Source organism: Hyla sarda, chromosome 2, assembly GCF_029499605.1.
Source record: "Hyla sarda isolate aHylSar1 chromosome 2, aHylSar1.hap1, whole genome shotgun sequence".
Lineage (NCBI taxonomy): Eukaryota > Metazoa > Chordata > Amphibia > Anura > Hylidae > Hyla > Hyla sarda.
In genome coordinates, this window is record NC_079190.1 from 113,509,389 (window position 1) to 113,524,845 (window position 15,457).

The 15,457-nt window shown below is 43.5% G+C and overlaps 1 protein-coding gene across 1 annotated transcript in view; it reads right to left on the reverse strand.

Moving 5' to 3' along the window:
• The window catches only part of LOC130357397 (sterol O-acyltransferase 2-like), a 76,126-nt gene that overhangs the window by 15,039 nt on the left and 45,630 nt on the right, over positions 1-15,457 (reverse strand). The window contains exons 6-10 of the mRNA XM_056560091.1: positions 13,175-13,282; positions 12,189-12,471; positions 6,872-6,944; positions 6,273-6,357; positions 4,633-4,678 (exon numbers count right to left, since the gene is read on the reverse strand). Of these exons, the coding sequence (XP_056416066.1) occupies positions 4,633-4,678; positions 6,273-6,357; positions 6,872-6,944; positions 12,189-12,471; positions 13,175-13,282 (595 nt within the window). The remainder of the gene's footprint in view (positions 1-4,632; positions 4,679-6,272; positions 6,358-6,871; positions 6,945-12,188; positions 12,472-13,174; positions 13,283-15,457) is intronic.

Genomic DNA, 15,457 nt, shown 5'->3' on the forward strand with positions numbered 1-15,457 from the left:
GGTGCCTGCTCATTGATATCAGCAGTCACCCCGGTCCGGTCCCTGCCCGGTGCACGGCAGGGACTGAAAATACCACGGGTGTACAGGTACGCCCTTGGTCCTTAAGTACCAGGGAACAAAGGCGTACCTGTACGCCCTTGATCCTTAAGTGGTTAAGCTGGCAGTCTGGAGTCATCCCTCGCCTGCAAAAGAGCTCTGTATTGTATATGGTATTTCTGGCATATTTGACCCATTGGCTCCGCTCTCTGATTCTTCTCCTGTTTCTACGATTTGGCATTTCTGTAATCTCTTGGTATTGACTTGGTTTGTGGACTGTGACTTATTGTGTGTGTATGCATAGTTATCAGTTCTGTTAGTGTGTGTCCCGACCTCCATCTGTATTATAGTTTATTTTGTTGATATTTGACTCCCTGCATGTATTCGGGCAAGGACTGTCATCGTGGTTGTGAACCCGTCGCCTAGGGCGGCAGGTAGGCAGGGCAGGGCAAGGCAAGTGGGAGCAGGTGAGTTAGGGCTTCACTCTTCCCTGCCCATACGTGACACAAACTTCATCTGAGTCAGGGAATAGGCTAAAGCGTTACTGAAGTGAAACAGCCTGTTATTTGTTTGTCATTATGCCACTGTCTGCGGCTTAAACCGAATCCCTCCCTGCACCAGGTGAAGTTTGTTGTCCGTAAGACTCAAGTTTAATTTGAAGTAAGACAAATCTGGTGAGTGCTATAGTTCATTTCTTCCTATACCTTTTGTCGTAGTTGCATGATTTCCCACATGTGGACTAGCACCGCAGATGGACACACCTTGTGTCCACTATTCAGCTGTTTAGCTGATTTACACTATGCAGTGCCTATCCTAACCTATTCTATAAAAATTGTTGTCAATCTTGAGATAGGTGAAGATACTAGAGGTGAGTGGATGGGCTATAAATGTCTCAGTAATGAACACTCCCTTAAGAGGAACCTATTACATTGAACGTATAATATAATTTGCCAACATCATAGTATAGAGTAGGAAGAGCTACGCTGGTTGATATATTGTTATGTGGGAAAACATTTAGTGTTGCTTGTATTCTATTTAAATATCTGCTTATTCTGTCTCTAGGAGTCAACTGGCACTTTCTAGTCAGTGACTGACAGATGTCTCTGTATGCATGCACGAAGGATGCGGCATATCGCAAAGCCCATCTCCAACAGGATAGAGGCCCCCCAACAAACCTACCCTTCCCCTCCAGGCCAAAAGGCACCTGCGAGAGTCCAGGTTTGATGTCCCTTCTCGCCGAAGCTACGAAGGTACCACAAATGCACCTGGCATTGACCAAGGTGTCAGCCAAGGAGACGTATACTGATGGCATCTCATCCGAAGCCAAGATGCCAGGGGGTTGCAGGAAGGTGAAGAACCTAATGGCTTCACACACCACCCCTAGATCGCCAGGAGGGACACCAAGAAGGGCTACTGCACCCTGTCAAATCCTGCGAACACACACAAACACGTACAGGGGCACAGTGACAAAAAGAAAATAAATAAGTGGATGAGTGCAGATATATTGACCGGACATCTGGCCAGATCTATAAGAAATTTCTCTGATCCTAGCCAGAAGGCCGGGAATGAAGAGGTTAGTGCCAAAGGTGTAGAGGTTGGGGCCAGTGCTTTATCTCGGTGAAAGAACTTTATTGATTATTCAGTTGTCATTACAAGTCATACAATAAATTACAATCACACAAAACATGACAGTACAGTATACAGCACAGGTTCCCTAAGCTATACACTATACTACATGCTACACTAACACTCCGCTCCATCACTCAATATCAAAGAAACAAAGTTGTAAAACAACAACATGTTACAGTTTGTGATCGGGGAGGGGTGTTGGATCTATGGGGGTAGGGAGGGGCAGATCACAGGGCTACACTACTAGGCAAAAATATGGGGAGGTAGGGGAAGTAGAGGATGAGCCGGTCCTCCCAGTGAGTTTTACAGGTAGACAATCTGGATAAGGATGACCTGGCAGGGTTCCTCTTTTTCCATAAAATATTCGACTTATGGCTTGCGGCGCATCACCTGAGGACACAATGATGGTGAGAGAAATGTGTCTTTTATTAAGTGAGTATACAAGACAGCTTCGTGGACAATGCATTTCAAACGACTCTTCCTTAGGTCTGTGTTACATCAAACAGAGTGATACACACATACAGCCATGGCATGAAATGTTGGCACCCCTGAAATTTTTCAAGAGAATGAAGTATTTCTCAGAGATACTGCAGTAACACATGTTTTGCAATACACATGTTTATTCCCTTTGTGTGTATTGGAACTAAACCAAAAAAGGTGGGAAAAAAGCAAATTGGACATAACGTCACACCAAACTCCAAAAATGGGCTAGACAAAATTATTGGCACCCTTTCAAAAGTGTGGATAAATACGATTATTTCAAGCATGTGATGCTCCTTTAATCTCACCGGGGCAAGTAACAGGTGTGGGCAATATAAAAATCGCACCTGAAGGCTCAGGGAGCATCAGTGTCAGCACGAACTCAGGATCACCACTCTCCGAGGAACAAAAGTACATCGGTTCTAAACCCTCTCAGCCTCATGGCTAGACCAGAAGGGCACAGGTCACAGGGGGCCACCGTTGAGCTGATTCCCCAGAACCAGCCCCAGAATGTCAAGGTACACCTGCCACCTCCATCCAGCACCCATCTCCACCAGTCCCACCTCAGTGGTGCCCCAGCCACTGATAAGAACAGATATTACTCTTGATCTCAGCCAAAGGCCAAGAACCGATAAGTCTGGTCAGTATTAACTGCAAAAAGGTTAAAGTGTCCCTGTCACAGAGTGATGTCAAAAGTTTTGAACAGTCGAGGTCTCTGAGACCCCAGGGATCAGTGGAAAGAGCGAGGAGAATCTCTGTGATCACTGTGAACTTAGAGTGAAGGGAATGGTAGCTAATTCTACAGATTAGTGGGGGTCTGAGCACAGAAACCCTAACCAATCAAAACTAGTTCTGACATGTCTCTGTGACGTGCCAATTATTTTTCAAATGACAGGGACACTTTAGGGTACGTTCACACATAAATAATTAACAAGCGATATTTCCGCAGCGGACTATACTGATCACAAGAACCTGTTCAGTAGGAACTGGCTGGAGCTATATACACACCCTGGCCATTATATATCAACCCCGCCCCCCCCCCTCCCCATCAATGCTTATAAATGTAGTATTTGCAGCAGTGAGGGTGTTTTCTTTTTTTAAATCATTAGCATCATTATAAATATGTGTAGCTAAACATATATGCACAGTATATCCCTACAGCAAACAGTGTCATATATATATATATATATATATATATATATATATATACTAGTACCCGGCGTTGCCATCCTCATATATTGCTATCATATCCTCTCCTCATATCCCGTCCTCATATATCGACCTCCTATCCACACCTCCTATCCACACCTCATATCCAGTCCTCATATCCCATCCTCATATTCCGACCTCATATCCTGACCTCATATCCCGTCCTCATATCCCATCCTTATGTCCCATCCTCATATCCCGACCTCATATCCTGTCCTCATATCTCGTCCTTATGTCCCGACCTCATCTCCCGACCTCATATCCTGTCTTCATATCCCGTCCTTATGTCCCATCCTCATATCCTGTCTTCATATCCCGTCCTTATGTCCCATCCTCCCATCCTGTCCTTATGTCCCATCCTCATATCCCATCCTTATGTCCCATCCTCATATCCCGACCGCTTATCCCAACCGCTTATCCCAACCTCCTATCCTGACCTCCTATCCTTTCCTCAGGTGGGACTGATTTGTGATGAAGATATTGTAAACTGAACATAGAAGGGGACGTGGCTTTGTGGGGCTGGGCGTGATTTGCAAGTCAGAACGATGCACAAATAGGGTAGATAATAAAAGGGGTGGGGCTTAAACAGTGGGCGTGTCTTTGTGAGATGGGGTTGTGGCTTGCATGCCGGACTAACAAATTCACATGGAAAAGCAGAGTAGAGCTTGTGGAATAAGGTACTGGAAGTGCCATATACATGCATGGGACTTGAAACAAAAATCTTTTATATAAGGGTGTAAGTAAGGTTCAATTTAACCATTATATCTTTTTATTTGACATATAAGTAATATGTGTACCAGGTATTATTGAAATATCTCCAGCCGTACAGACGTCATGCCGGAACATACATTTCCCGTAGATTTGCATGGGACATTAAACATAAACTCCGACCCTCACAAATGGGGGTAGTTAAGGGTTAAATCAACTATCCTATATGTTTAGTGGACATATAAATAAACTGTGACCAAGCATTCTCGAAATATCTCCAGACGTTTGGAAGTTTTGCAGTAACATACATTTCCCATAGACTTGTATGGGACTTTAAACAAAAAACCCGGCCCTGGCAAATGGGTGTGAGTAAGGGTTAAATTACCTATCCTATGTTTGTTGTTGACATATAAGTAACATGTGTGCCAATTTTCATGTTAATATCTTTAGCTGTTTGGACACGATGCTGGAACATACACACACATATAAATACACACATACCCACACCATAATACTGGTTGGAAATCAGGCAGGTTTTCCTTTCTGTGACCAGTATTAACCTAACCTTACCTGGGCAAAATTCTTGGCCACAAAATTCCACCTAATATACGGTGTTCTGTGTGGAGGAAAAACATAACAATATCACATAGGTCTTAATATATGTGAATCAGAGAGAATACACTTTGTACATTTTTATCTTCGAATGTCTCCAAGATTTTCATATAGTGCTGAACATTGTGCTAAATATTTCAGCTCCCTTTTGCTGCTGGGTGGAGCTGACACACTGTAGAGTTCAGTGCTGAGAGCTGAGGGAGGGGGTGTGCGGTCTCAGCCAAATACAGCCCATCTCACACTGAAGTGCTCTTGGCTGTGTATAGCAGAGTGAGGGAGGAAGTTCTCCCCTGCAGGGCTTCAGATGACATGCTTGCTGGAGAATACTCTTTCCAGTCTGTGGGATGCTTGGCTAGTATACAAATAAAAAAACTTGTGTTAGCTTGTTTGCATCTCTTCCTGCTCTACTCCGTCTTGAAGCCTGGTCTGAGGATACGGTGCCAATCCACTGATTGTATAAAATATTCATTCAATTTATCATTAAAGGTGGACAAGTTAACAACTGGATCTTACTACAGCAGTCACACTGTCTGGGAGTGGGGCATGTACTCCATCACTCCCTCGATACTAATTTATAACATTACTATGCCAATTAACTCCTATTCTGTATATAATGACATCTTGCCCTTAAAGAGGCACTGTCATTGTTAAAAACTTTTCATATATTGTAACTCATTATAATATGACATTTCACAATATACACCTGTTAAAAAAAATTACATTTTCACCTGAAATTCAAGCTCAAAATAGCCACCACTAGGGGTCGCCTGTCTTTTAGCCAGACAGACTAGTCTTGATTTTACAGCATACTGGATACCGGCCGTAAAGGATACCGGTATCGAGTATAGGAGATTTCTATTGTGTATACAAAACTACAGATAAAGGATGTGTGGACATGCTGGGAGCTGTAGTTTTTCAACAGCTGGAGGCAACCCTGCTCTAACACAGTTATTTACAAACATTGCAGCTTCAGTTGTTACTAAACTACAACTCCCAGCATGCTGAAATAGTCAAAGCTTTCTCAGACTCCTGAATGACAAAGAAGTTGATCAGACATTCAGGAGTCTGTGAAAAATGAATGACACACATAGGGACAGCTATGCTGATTAGCATCCAGCTTTACTATGAGAAGATAAAACAGATAGAACATGTATTCATAAAAATGCAGTACTTTTATCTAAAAAAAAATCCTTGCACTAATTTTATAAAGATCTATTCTTATATTTATACATTTTATCCTGTTATGAATTCACTATAATGTCTTCTGATTACTGCAGGCAAGCTCCAAGTATCTTCCTCTGACACATGACACAGCATAAAACCAGAGAGGAAAGGGTTACAGAGTAGAGAGTACTGATTGGCTGACTGCACAGGCTTGCTCCTGTGAGGGAGACAGACTGACACGCCCCCTCCAGCCTGCACAATGAAAAAGTAACTCACCAGCAGATAAATGCTTATATCTCTGGATATATAGGTCCGAGACACATAAAAATTATATGCACATGATCAGGATTGGGTCCTGAGTAACATATCACTTTTTTTCTTTTTTTTTTGCACTATGACAGGTACGCTTTAACAGAACTAGTCAAGGCACTTACCTGGGATAACTCTCTCTGTAAACCAGTGTTGGACAGAAGAGAAAGTAAAGATAACTGGAAAGTGCAGGTATCTTGGCATATTTCTCTGCAAGATAAAGAAAATCAATGAACTCCTGACGGGGCAAATTACTGGGAGACTCTATTAACCACATACTGCAGCACACCCTCAGTACATGGGCTCTGTATGTGGTACCTATGTAGCCAGTTGACAACCACTAAGTATAAAGGGTCCTGAATGTAGTGTCATATGACTAATTGCAATTTGTTCTTAATTTATACTGTATTTGACTACAGTTTATGAAATTGAAGAGAAGAGACAACCTTTGTTCTTCATTACGATACACCTGTTCTTTGTAGATAAAAAAAAAAATCTGGATTAGAAGATTAGAATTTTCAAAGATCAATGTCTATAATTCAATGAAACATTACATGACATGTTTGGAATATCTATATCAGTCTTCTATACAAGGGCCTCAAGGATGGAGCCACAGGAATGGCTAAAACAAGTGTTACTATCCTTGGATATGAAAAACTTAAACAGGATGTCCTACTATTTTAGTGATGTTCCAGTCTGGTCAAAATGGCCTACACGATATTACCTTTACTTTCATCCTGTAGCACTATTGGGACTGTCTCTCTAAGAAAAGAATAACTTTTCATCAAGAAGCGAACCTACAAAACAACAAAGAATAATACTGAGTCAGTTTTACTTTATTCCCTTTTAACTGTATTCTAATTTAATTTAATCCACAAAAGACATAATTGTGCCCTAATATGTATTGAATCTAGGGCGGGGGTCAGATGCAGTGCCTAAGCTAAAAATATGAGGTGACATGTCTACAGCTCAGTCTTAGAGCCACATTAGGCTGAGTTCACACTATATTTCACAGCATCCAGATGTTGCATGTATGTTAATGAGAGCTGTAAAAATCTCATTGATATGTTGTGTGCTAGCTGTGTTGTCTTGTACTGCATCACAATGCAAAGTGTGACAATACTGCAAGATAATACATAAGGCAGCTACCTCTACAGCAGTACCTTTATATAATATAAAACACTTTGGCCCTCATTTACTAAGACTGTTGTGTAGATTTCTTCGTGGGTTTTTATTCCCTACAAGTTTTCCCTACAGTTTACACTTTCCCTTTGCTTTTTTTACACATGCTCTGATCTGTCTGGTTTTCCTGGGCTCCAATCCCCCACATTTAATGTGGAAACCTTAGTAAATATGTTTTTTTTTTTTTTTTGTGAAAATGTCGTGAACAAGCCCCTTTTCGGACACCACACCCCCTTTTCCCGGGACTGCGACCCTTTTTTGGATTTTCTTAGCAAAATGGAGAGTTAGTCAGGGTTTTTTTTATTCTGGCGCAACATCTGGCGCAGACAGAATTTCTGGCGCAATGCGACAGAATCTGGCGAACAACCCGAAAAAACATGTTGGATTTGCAATAGTAAATGAGGGCCTTTGTGGGTTGAATGAGGGGCTGGGGGCTGGGAATGCCTTCTGATAACTTGTTTCTGAAATGCAGAATAAACTATCCATGCATTTTTATCTAAGAACCGAGGAATGTGCTCTCGAATCACCCAAAGTTCAAGAAAAAGTGCAAAACGTTTTACACTGAAAAAACGTGCATAAAGGATGTGGTCTATCGCAAGCCCTTCTCTGACAGGAGAGAGAAGAGATGAGTGAATTTTTTAAAAATTTGATTCGGCCCATTCGGCTCAATAGGGGTGTAGAACACTTTGCCTTGTCATAACACTCATAGGGAGTGTGCTGTGTTAGTGAAATAATACTGTTATTCAGTATGACATGCAGATTACAGGCGTCGCTATTAGATTCACTGCTGCACAGCGTCTGGATGTGGCAGCTGGGAGACCACATGGCATCACAATTGGAGAGATTAATTAAAGAGATTTTTTAATCTAATTTTTATTTAATTAAATTTTAATTTATTTAACATTTTTTAAATCCTTTTTTGAGGACCCATTCTGGTGAGCATCGACCTGGCGGTCCGCCACGAGGCGAGCTACCTCCTGTTCCAGCCCCTGCCTCTCAGTGCCCCCGCCCCCCAACCTATCGCTCCAACCTGTTTCATTGGATTCTTGTGGTAATTCCAGAGGTAATATATGACGACGACCATGGGGCTCAGTCTTGAAAAGATTACATAGATTTTTTTAAATTTAAAATAGCATGAGGAGATCACATGGCGGCACAATGACAGAGCCTGTTAATTGGAATGAGTACACTTTAAATCTTTTTTGAGGACCCATTGGAAGTATGGCTGTAACGATTAATTGATGTAATCGATAAAAATTAATAACGGGATTCGTTGTCGAGGAATCCCGTTATCGAATAATCGCCAGATTCGTTGTCTGCCATCAGTGGCGGCAGTGAATGAATGAAGCCGACATGTCCCGCATATAGGCTACATTCATTCGTTTATTCACCGCCGCCCAACATGTCCCCGCCGCTGCCCTGCTCCTAGTGTAATCAGCGCAGCGCCGGGACATGCTGCTCATCTCTGCCGGGTACAGAGATGAGCAGCAGAAAATAGACATGTCCCGGCGGGGCGCTAGGAGCAAGGCAGCAGCGGGGACATGTGGGGCGGCAGCAGGGCCCCCCTTTAGACCGCAGCCCCCACCCTTGTAGACAGCTCACCTACAGCTGTCCTCTGTCGGGGCTGCCGCTCCGCTGCACAGTTCTAGCGTCCGCATCATGTAGTCCTATGGAGGACCATGTGACATACACGTCACTCCACTCCTCCCCTGCGCCCGGCGTAATGTTACGGAGGAAGCAGAGTGACGAGTATGTCACATGCTCCTCCATAGGACTACATGATGCGGCCGCTAGAACTGTGCAGCGGAGCGGCAGCCCCGACAGATGACAGCTGCAGGTGAGCTGTCTACAAGGGTGGGGGCCGCGGTCTAAAGGGGGGCCCTCCAGTCTAAAGGAAGGCCCTGCGGTCTAAAGGGGGGCCCTGCTCTCTAAAGGGGGGCCCTGCTGTCTATAAGGGTGGGGGCTGTGGTCTAAAGGGGGGCCCTGCTCTCTAAAGGGGGGCCCTGCTGTCTACAAGGGTGGAGGCTGCAGTCTAAAGGGGGGCCCTGCTCTCTAAAGGGGGGCCCTTTTCTCTACAAGGGTGGGCGCTGCGGTCTAAAGGGGGGCCCTGCTGTCTACAAGGGTGAGGGCTGCTCTCTAAAGTGGGGCCCTGCGGTCTAAAGGAGGGGCTTGCTGTCTAAAGGGGTCTGTAAAAGCAATGGTCTGCAGTCTGCACATAGATGTGTATAGGAGTGCTATATTTAAAGAAAAGAAAAAAAAAATAAATTTACTGCTCCCCAATAAAAATTAGCTCCCCCTTTTCCTATTGCTATACAAAAAAGGTAAAATCATTTTTTCTTTTACATATTTGATACTACCGCATGGGTAACTGTCTGAACTATTAAAATAATAGTGAATCATTAACATTTTCTTTTAATAGTTCAGACAGTTACCCATGCGGCAGTATCAGATTTACGCTGGTTTCTGTACAGGATCATTAATAATGACAGCAATCGGCATAAACGTAAAAAAAAATCCCAAATTGTTGCTGTTTGGTCACATCACATGCTAGAAACTTTTAATATGGCCATTGTACATAGTTTTTCAAGTAAAATCAGCTGAGCCTCTTTTTATTTGGCATTTTGACATTTTATTAAAATAATCGTTAGTTGCAGCCCTAATTGTAAGGCAAGTCTGGTGCCAGCAGCCACGGTAATTCCAGCTCCAATAGTGTATAATTGCTGCAGTGTAAACTATGGCAAAGGTCCTAGTTGTATCTTAAAATACAGCTGGCGGTCCGCCACGATGCCAGCTACCACCTGTCCAGCCCCTGCTGCTCGGCGCACCCCCATGCTCTGAGTGTTTAGTTGAAAAGGGAGGGACTGCAGTACCAGTAACTTGGACAGGAGCACATTCATCTTCTGTGCCATTGGATAAATGGGCGCATAAAGCTAGAAGTGGCTGCAGTGAAAAGCTCGTACCTGTATCTTATAATCGAGCTGCCGGTCCTGTGAAAGTGCGTATGTTTCATTTAATCAGTTATGGTTCATTGTTATCGCTCCAACCTGTTTAATTGGATTCTTGTGGTAATTCCACAGATAATATATGACGTCGACGACCATAGGGCCTCAGTCTTGAAAACATAGATTTATTTTTTTTATTTAAGATTTTGATTGGATTCACAAGTTTACTTTTAAGTAATACTGTATGACCACAAAACCCAATCTAACAAGGAGTCACATGGCGGCGAAATGACAGAGCATAGAGGTGGCAGCAGCCCGACGAAGCTTTAAAATAGATTACAATTTTAAAAGTTTAATTTAAGGTGCCAGTAGCGTGAGGAGACCATATGGTGGCATAATGACAGAGATTGGAGGGGGACAGCAGCAGAATGAAGGCCATGCCAACTGAGAGTTAAGTCTGAGGAACCCACCGACTGTTGACTGGGGGTATCGGATTTCACTTGGGATGAAGTGGATAACCGAGTGAACTAATCAATCACGGCTGCTGGGTTGCTGGTCGAGACATGACCGCTAGCTGACACCGGGAGCTCCTACCTCTCGCTGCGACTCCTGCTGCCACATGCCCCTACTCTGCTGTGACCTCTGCCTACGCCTGATGAATTTAGGCCTCTGCCACTCCTCCTGGCACTTCTCTGCCTGACATACTTAAACACTTATGAGAGGAGGACAATGCACTCCAATATGCCTAACCTGTTGGGGATAGATTACGTACCTATAAGCCCTCTGCCCACTCCCTTTCTATAATGCGGGGCCACAGCGTGGTCGGGACCCGTGGCTAATAGCGCACTGATCGCGGTGCTGCGCGCTATTAACGCTGTGTCTAAAGTGGGATGTTCGGGATCGCCGCGATGAGTAGCAGAGCCCAGTACAGTACTATTAGGCACTAATAGCAGGTGACAATGTCTTTTACTGCTCTGCCTAACTGGCCCCTTTAAGCTTTAGACTTGCTGTACAGACCCACTGCAGCAGTGGAGTTGCTGTGTATTACACCCAAAAGTGTACTTTCTCTCCCTCTCTCTGTCAGCGCTTTTATGCAGTGATTTGGGCTCGTGGTGAATCGCTGCAGTGAAGCAGTTTTTCTGTGCAACCCACACAATGCTCTATTTCTCCCTGCAGTGAAATGCTCTCTCTGAAATAAAACGCTGGAATGGCTGTCCGCAAGATGGCTGCCAATTATATAGGGCTGTGACACTGCTGATAGGCTGCATGCTGCATGTGATTCCGGGTCATCCCGCCTACCCGACTTCTCAGAGTTCCTTGCCCCATGTCCTTACATGTGGATCTGCCATTTTAGATATCCTGGAGCCTATACCGCCCTAAATGGAGCTTAATTAAGTGATTAGTGCGTTCGAATTGTGGCGATATTCGGATTCATTGCAAAGCGAATTTTTCCTGAAATTCGGAACAAATTTGTATTAATCAGATTCGATTAGCTCATACCTAGCAGAGAGGCCCCCCAACAAACCTTACCCTTCGCCCCCGGACCAAAAGGTACCTGCGAGGTTCCAAGTTTTATGTCCCTTTTCACCAAAGCTACTAAGGGACCACAGATGCTCCTGGCATCTCCCTTGGCGTTAGCCAAGGTATCTGCCCACAGAGCCATTAACGGTCGGTACCCTGCCCATGCAGGAGTACCCGGGTTTTTTGCAGGGAGGTGTGGAACCTAATGGCCACACACACCTCCCCTTGACCGCCAGGAGGGACACCCAGAAGGGCTACCGCATCCTGACAAATCCTGTGAACACACAACACAAAAAAATTGACAAAAAGAAATAAACTATCCATCCATTGTGGCTAACAAAGGTTCTGGATACATCAAAGATTCTGAGGAGGCACTTGCTTGGCTGCTGAACTTACCTGTTCCAGGAGGACAACGAAGCTCGATGCTGGAGGCAGATGGTAATGTATTACAACGTAGACGGGGTAAACACACAGAACACATGTCTGGCTCACAAGCAGGAATGTCCCCACACAGATAGATAGCAGAAGCTTGTGCTTTGACTTTGGATACAAGGAGCCCCAGAAAGACAACACTTTGTATGGCACCAAGAGGGTGTATAAGAACATGCAGATCCATGACCAAACCACAGTCCCAAACTGCCCAAATGTATAAAACAGAACATCAAACTCCAGAATTAACCTGAAGAAAAAAGAAGAACCTTGAGAACACAGATATACAAAGACTATATGAATCGTGAAGAGTGGATAAAAACATTCATAAGTTACACATTATTCCAATAGCGTTTGTAGACAGCACAGGTGCTTATTTGTAGGGATGAACAAACTTATTGGTGTTTTTATGTGGCATGCCATATTTTGTACTTGGTCAGGGGGTATCTGTTGTGCTTGAAGAAAGCATGATGTGTGAAGAATTTGAAGCCATTTAGCACTCCACTAGGAATTCTGGGAAGCAGAATATGCAAAGCAGCTCATTATTATGCCACCTGGTCAGGTGATACTCCCTGGGTGTCGATGTAGATGTAGATTTTTGATGCAGAAACCAACAAAACGCTTTCGCGCTGCAGGGGTTCGACCACGCCCCTCGTGACATCATGGCCATGCCCCCTCAATGCATGTCAATGGGAAGGGGCATGATGGTCATCAAGCCCCATCCTATAGACTTGCATTGAATGGGGCGTGGTCAAAACATCATGAGGGGCGTGGCCGACCCACGCAGTGCAAAAACAGTGTTCTGAACATTTAGTTCCGAACGCTGGACAGTGGAGTACTCCTTTAACTATGTCTATAAAAGTTTTTTTGTTAGAGAGTAGCTTAACTAGATTTTTTACAGTTTTACCTGCGGTAGTTAACATCATAAGGCTAAGAAGCCAACATTGACTTACCTGCCCTGGTCAATAATATCCACAGCAACTGTGCTGATCAAAAATACACAGAGGACAGCTACAAACATGTGGTAGATCGTTCGGAAATGCTCAACCTCCATTAAATCACTGTAAACAGTAAAGGACATTGTATTAGATACACACAATCAATAAGTAATATTTACATGACACTGGCATTTATGGTAGAAGGTGTAGTTCTCACACAATAGATAGCCACCTCTTCAAATCCTTTTTTTATGGAAAAAATACCTCCCCATAAAATGTCTGACTGTCTCTGCAAAGTGTTGTACAACCAGGGCCTAGAGAAATGTCTGGCAGACTTGAACCCCACAACTGAGAAGTACTTGAAATGCTTCTTACGAAGCCACTCCTTTGTTCCCGGGCAGTGTGTTTGGGATCATTGTCATGATGAAAGAGCCAGCCACGTTTCATTTGCAATGCCCTTGCTGATGGAAAGAGGTTTTCACTCAGAATCTCACAATACATGGCACCATTCATTCTTTCCTTTACACGGATCAGACATCCTTGTCCCTTAGCAGAAAAACAACCCAAAAGCATGATGTTTCCACCCCCATGCTTCACAGTAGGTATGGTGTTCTTTGGAGGCAGCTCAGCATTCTTTCTCCTCCAAACACAACCACTTGAGTTTTTACCAAAAAGTTCTACTTTGGTTTCATCTAACCATATGACATTCTCCCAATACTTTTCTGGATCATCCAAATGCTCTCTAGCAAACTTCAGATGGGCCCGGACATGTACTGGCTTAAGCAGGGGGACATGTCTGGCACTGCATGATTTGAGTCCCGGGTGGGGTAGTGTGTTACTGATGGTAGCCTTTGTTTCTTTGGTCCCAGCTGTCTGCAGGTCATTCACTAGGTCCCCCCGTGTGGTTCTGGGATTTTTGCTCACAGTTCTTGTGATCATTTTGAGATCTTGCATGGAGCCCCAGATCGATGGAGATCATCAGTGGTCTTGTACGTCTTCTAATAATTTCTCCCACAGTTGATTTCTTCAAACCAAGCTGCTTTCCTATTGCAGTTTTTGGAAAACTGCCACTGCAGTTTTTTTTTAGCAAAAGTCAGAAGTGTATTCAAAAGGAATAGGTCATATAAAGGAAGGAGTTACGCTTCTCCTCTCTTATGGATCCACTTCTGACTTTGGCTCAAAAACTGTAGTGGCAGAATAAAAAAAACTGCCAGAAAAAAAAACAAGTGGAAACTTAGCCTTAGTCTTCCTAGCCTGGTGCAGGTCTACAATTTTGTATCTGGTGTCCTTTGACAGCTCTTTGGTCTTGACCATAGGGGAGTTTGGATTGTGACTGTTTGAGGTTGTGGACAGGTGTCTTTTATACTGATAACAAGTTCAGATATCAAGTACTGATAACAACAACATTAATATAGGTAAAGAGTGGAGGACAGAGGAGACTCTAAAAGAAGAAGTTACAGGTCTGTGAGAGCCAGACATCTTGCTTGTTTGTAGGTGTACAAATACTTATTTTCCACCATAATTTGCAAATAAATTCTTTAAAAATCAGGCAATGTGATTTATTTTTGTAAAACATCAGCCAGTGATTACTTTTGTTTGTCCTTTCACAGTATGTAAGCCCTTGACAGATTAACAGGTACAAAATAGTACACTACTTAGATGTACTTATGCGGTATGCAATGATGAGGGCAGAAAAAATATGCTACAATACGCCTTAAAACTCTGTATTTTTGTAAAATACTACTTAAATGTACGTATGCGGTATGCACTTATGAGGGCAGAAAATTGCGCTACAGTACCCTTAAAAAAAACTTATTTTTGTAAAACACCAGCAGTACACAACAGTGCTGCAGCCAAAAAAGCTGGGTACTAAGTACAAAATTGCACTCTGTCAAAGACTATTAGGAATGGACTGCTGGTTATTATACCGTCTACAGACTAGTAACAACACATAAAAAGTTTTTGGATTGGAGAGTGCCCATTTAATAAAGGAAACAGCTCCTTAAAATCCCACCTCTAAGGGTCCTTATAGCTACTGGGACACTAACCAGTCCTTCAGCAGCATCAGGCTTGTCTATGAGTCATGACTGAGTCTAACTGAAGCTGGGTCTGTATTCTAAAGTGTTGTATTCTTAAGTGTTACATCTGAGAAGTTTTATAAGCAGAAGTTCATGTGCTGAGTATACTGTGGATCATTGTTTTCCAAACAGGGTGTCTCCAGCGGTTGCATAGCCCTTGCATTTTTTTCCCCTCCTGTCTGTAGCACACCTGGGGGAGGGGTTAATTGATAAACTGCTC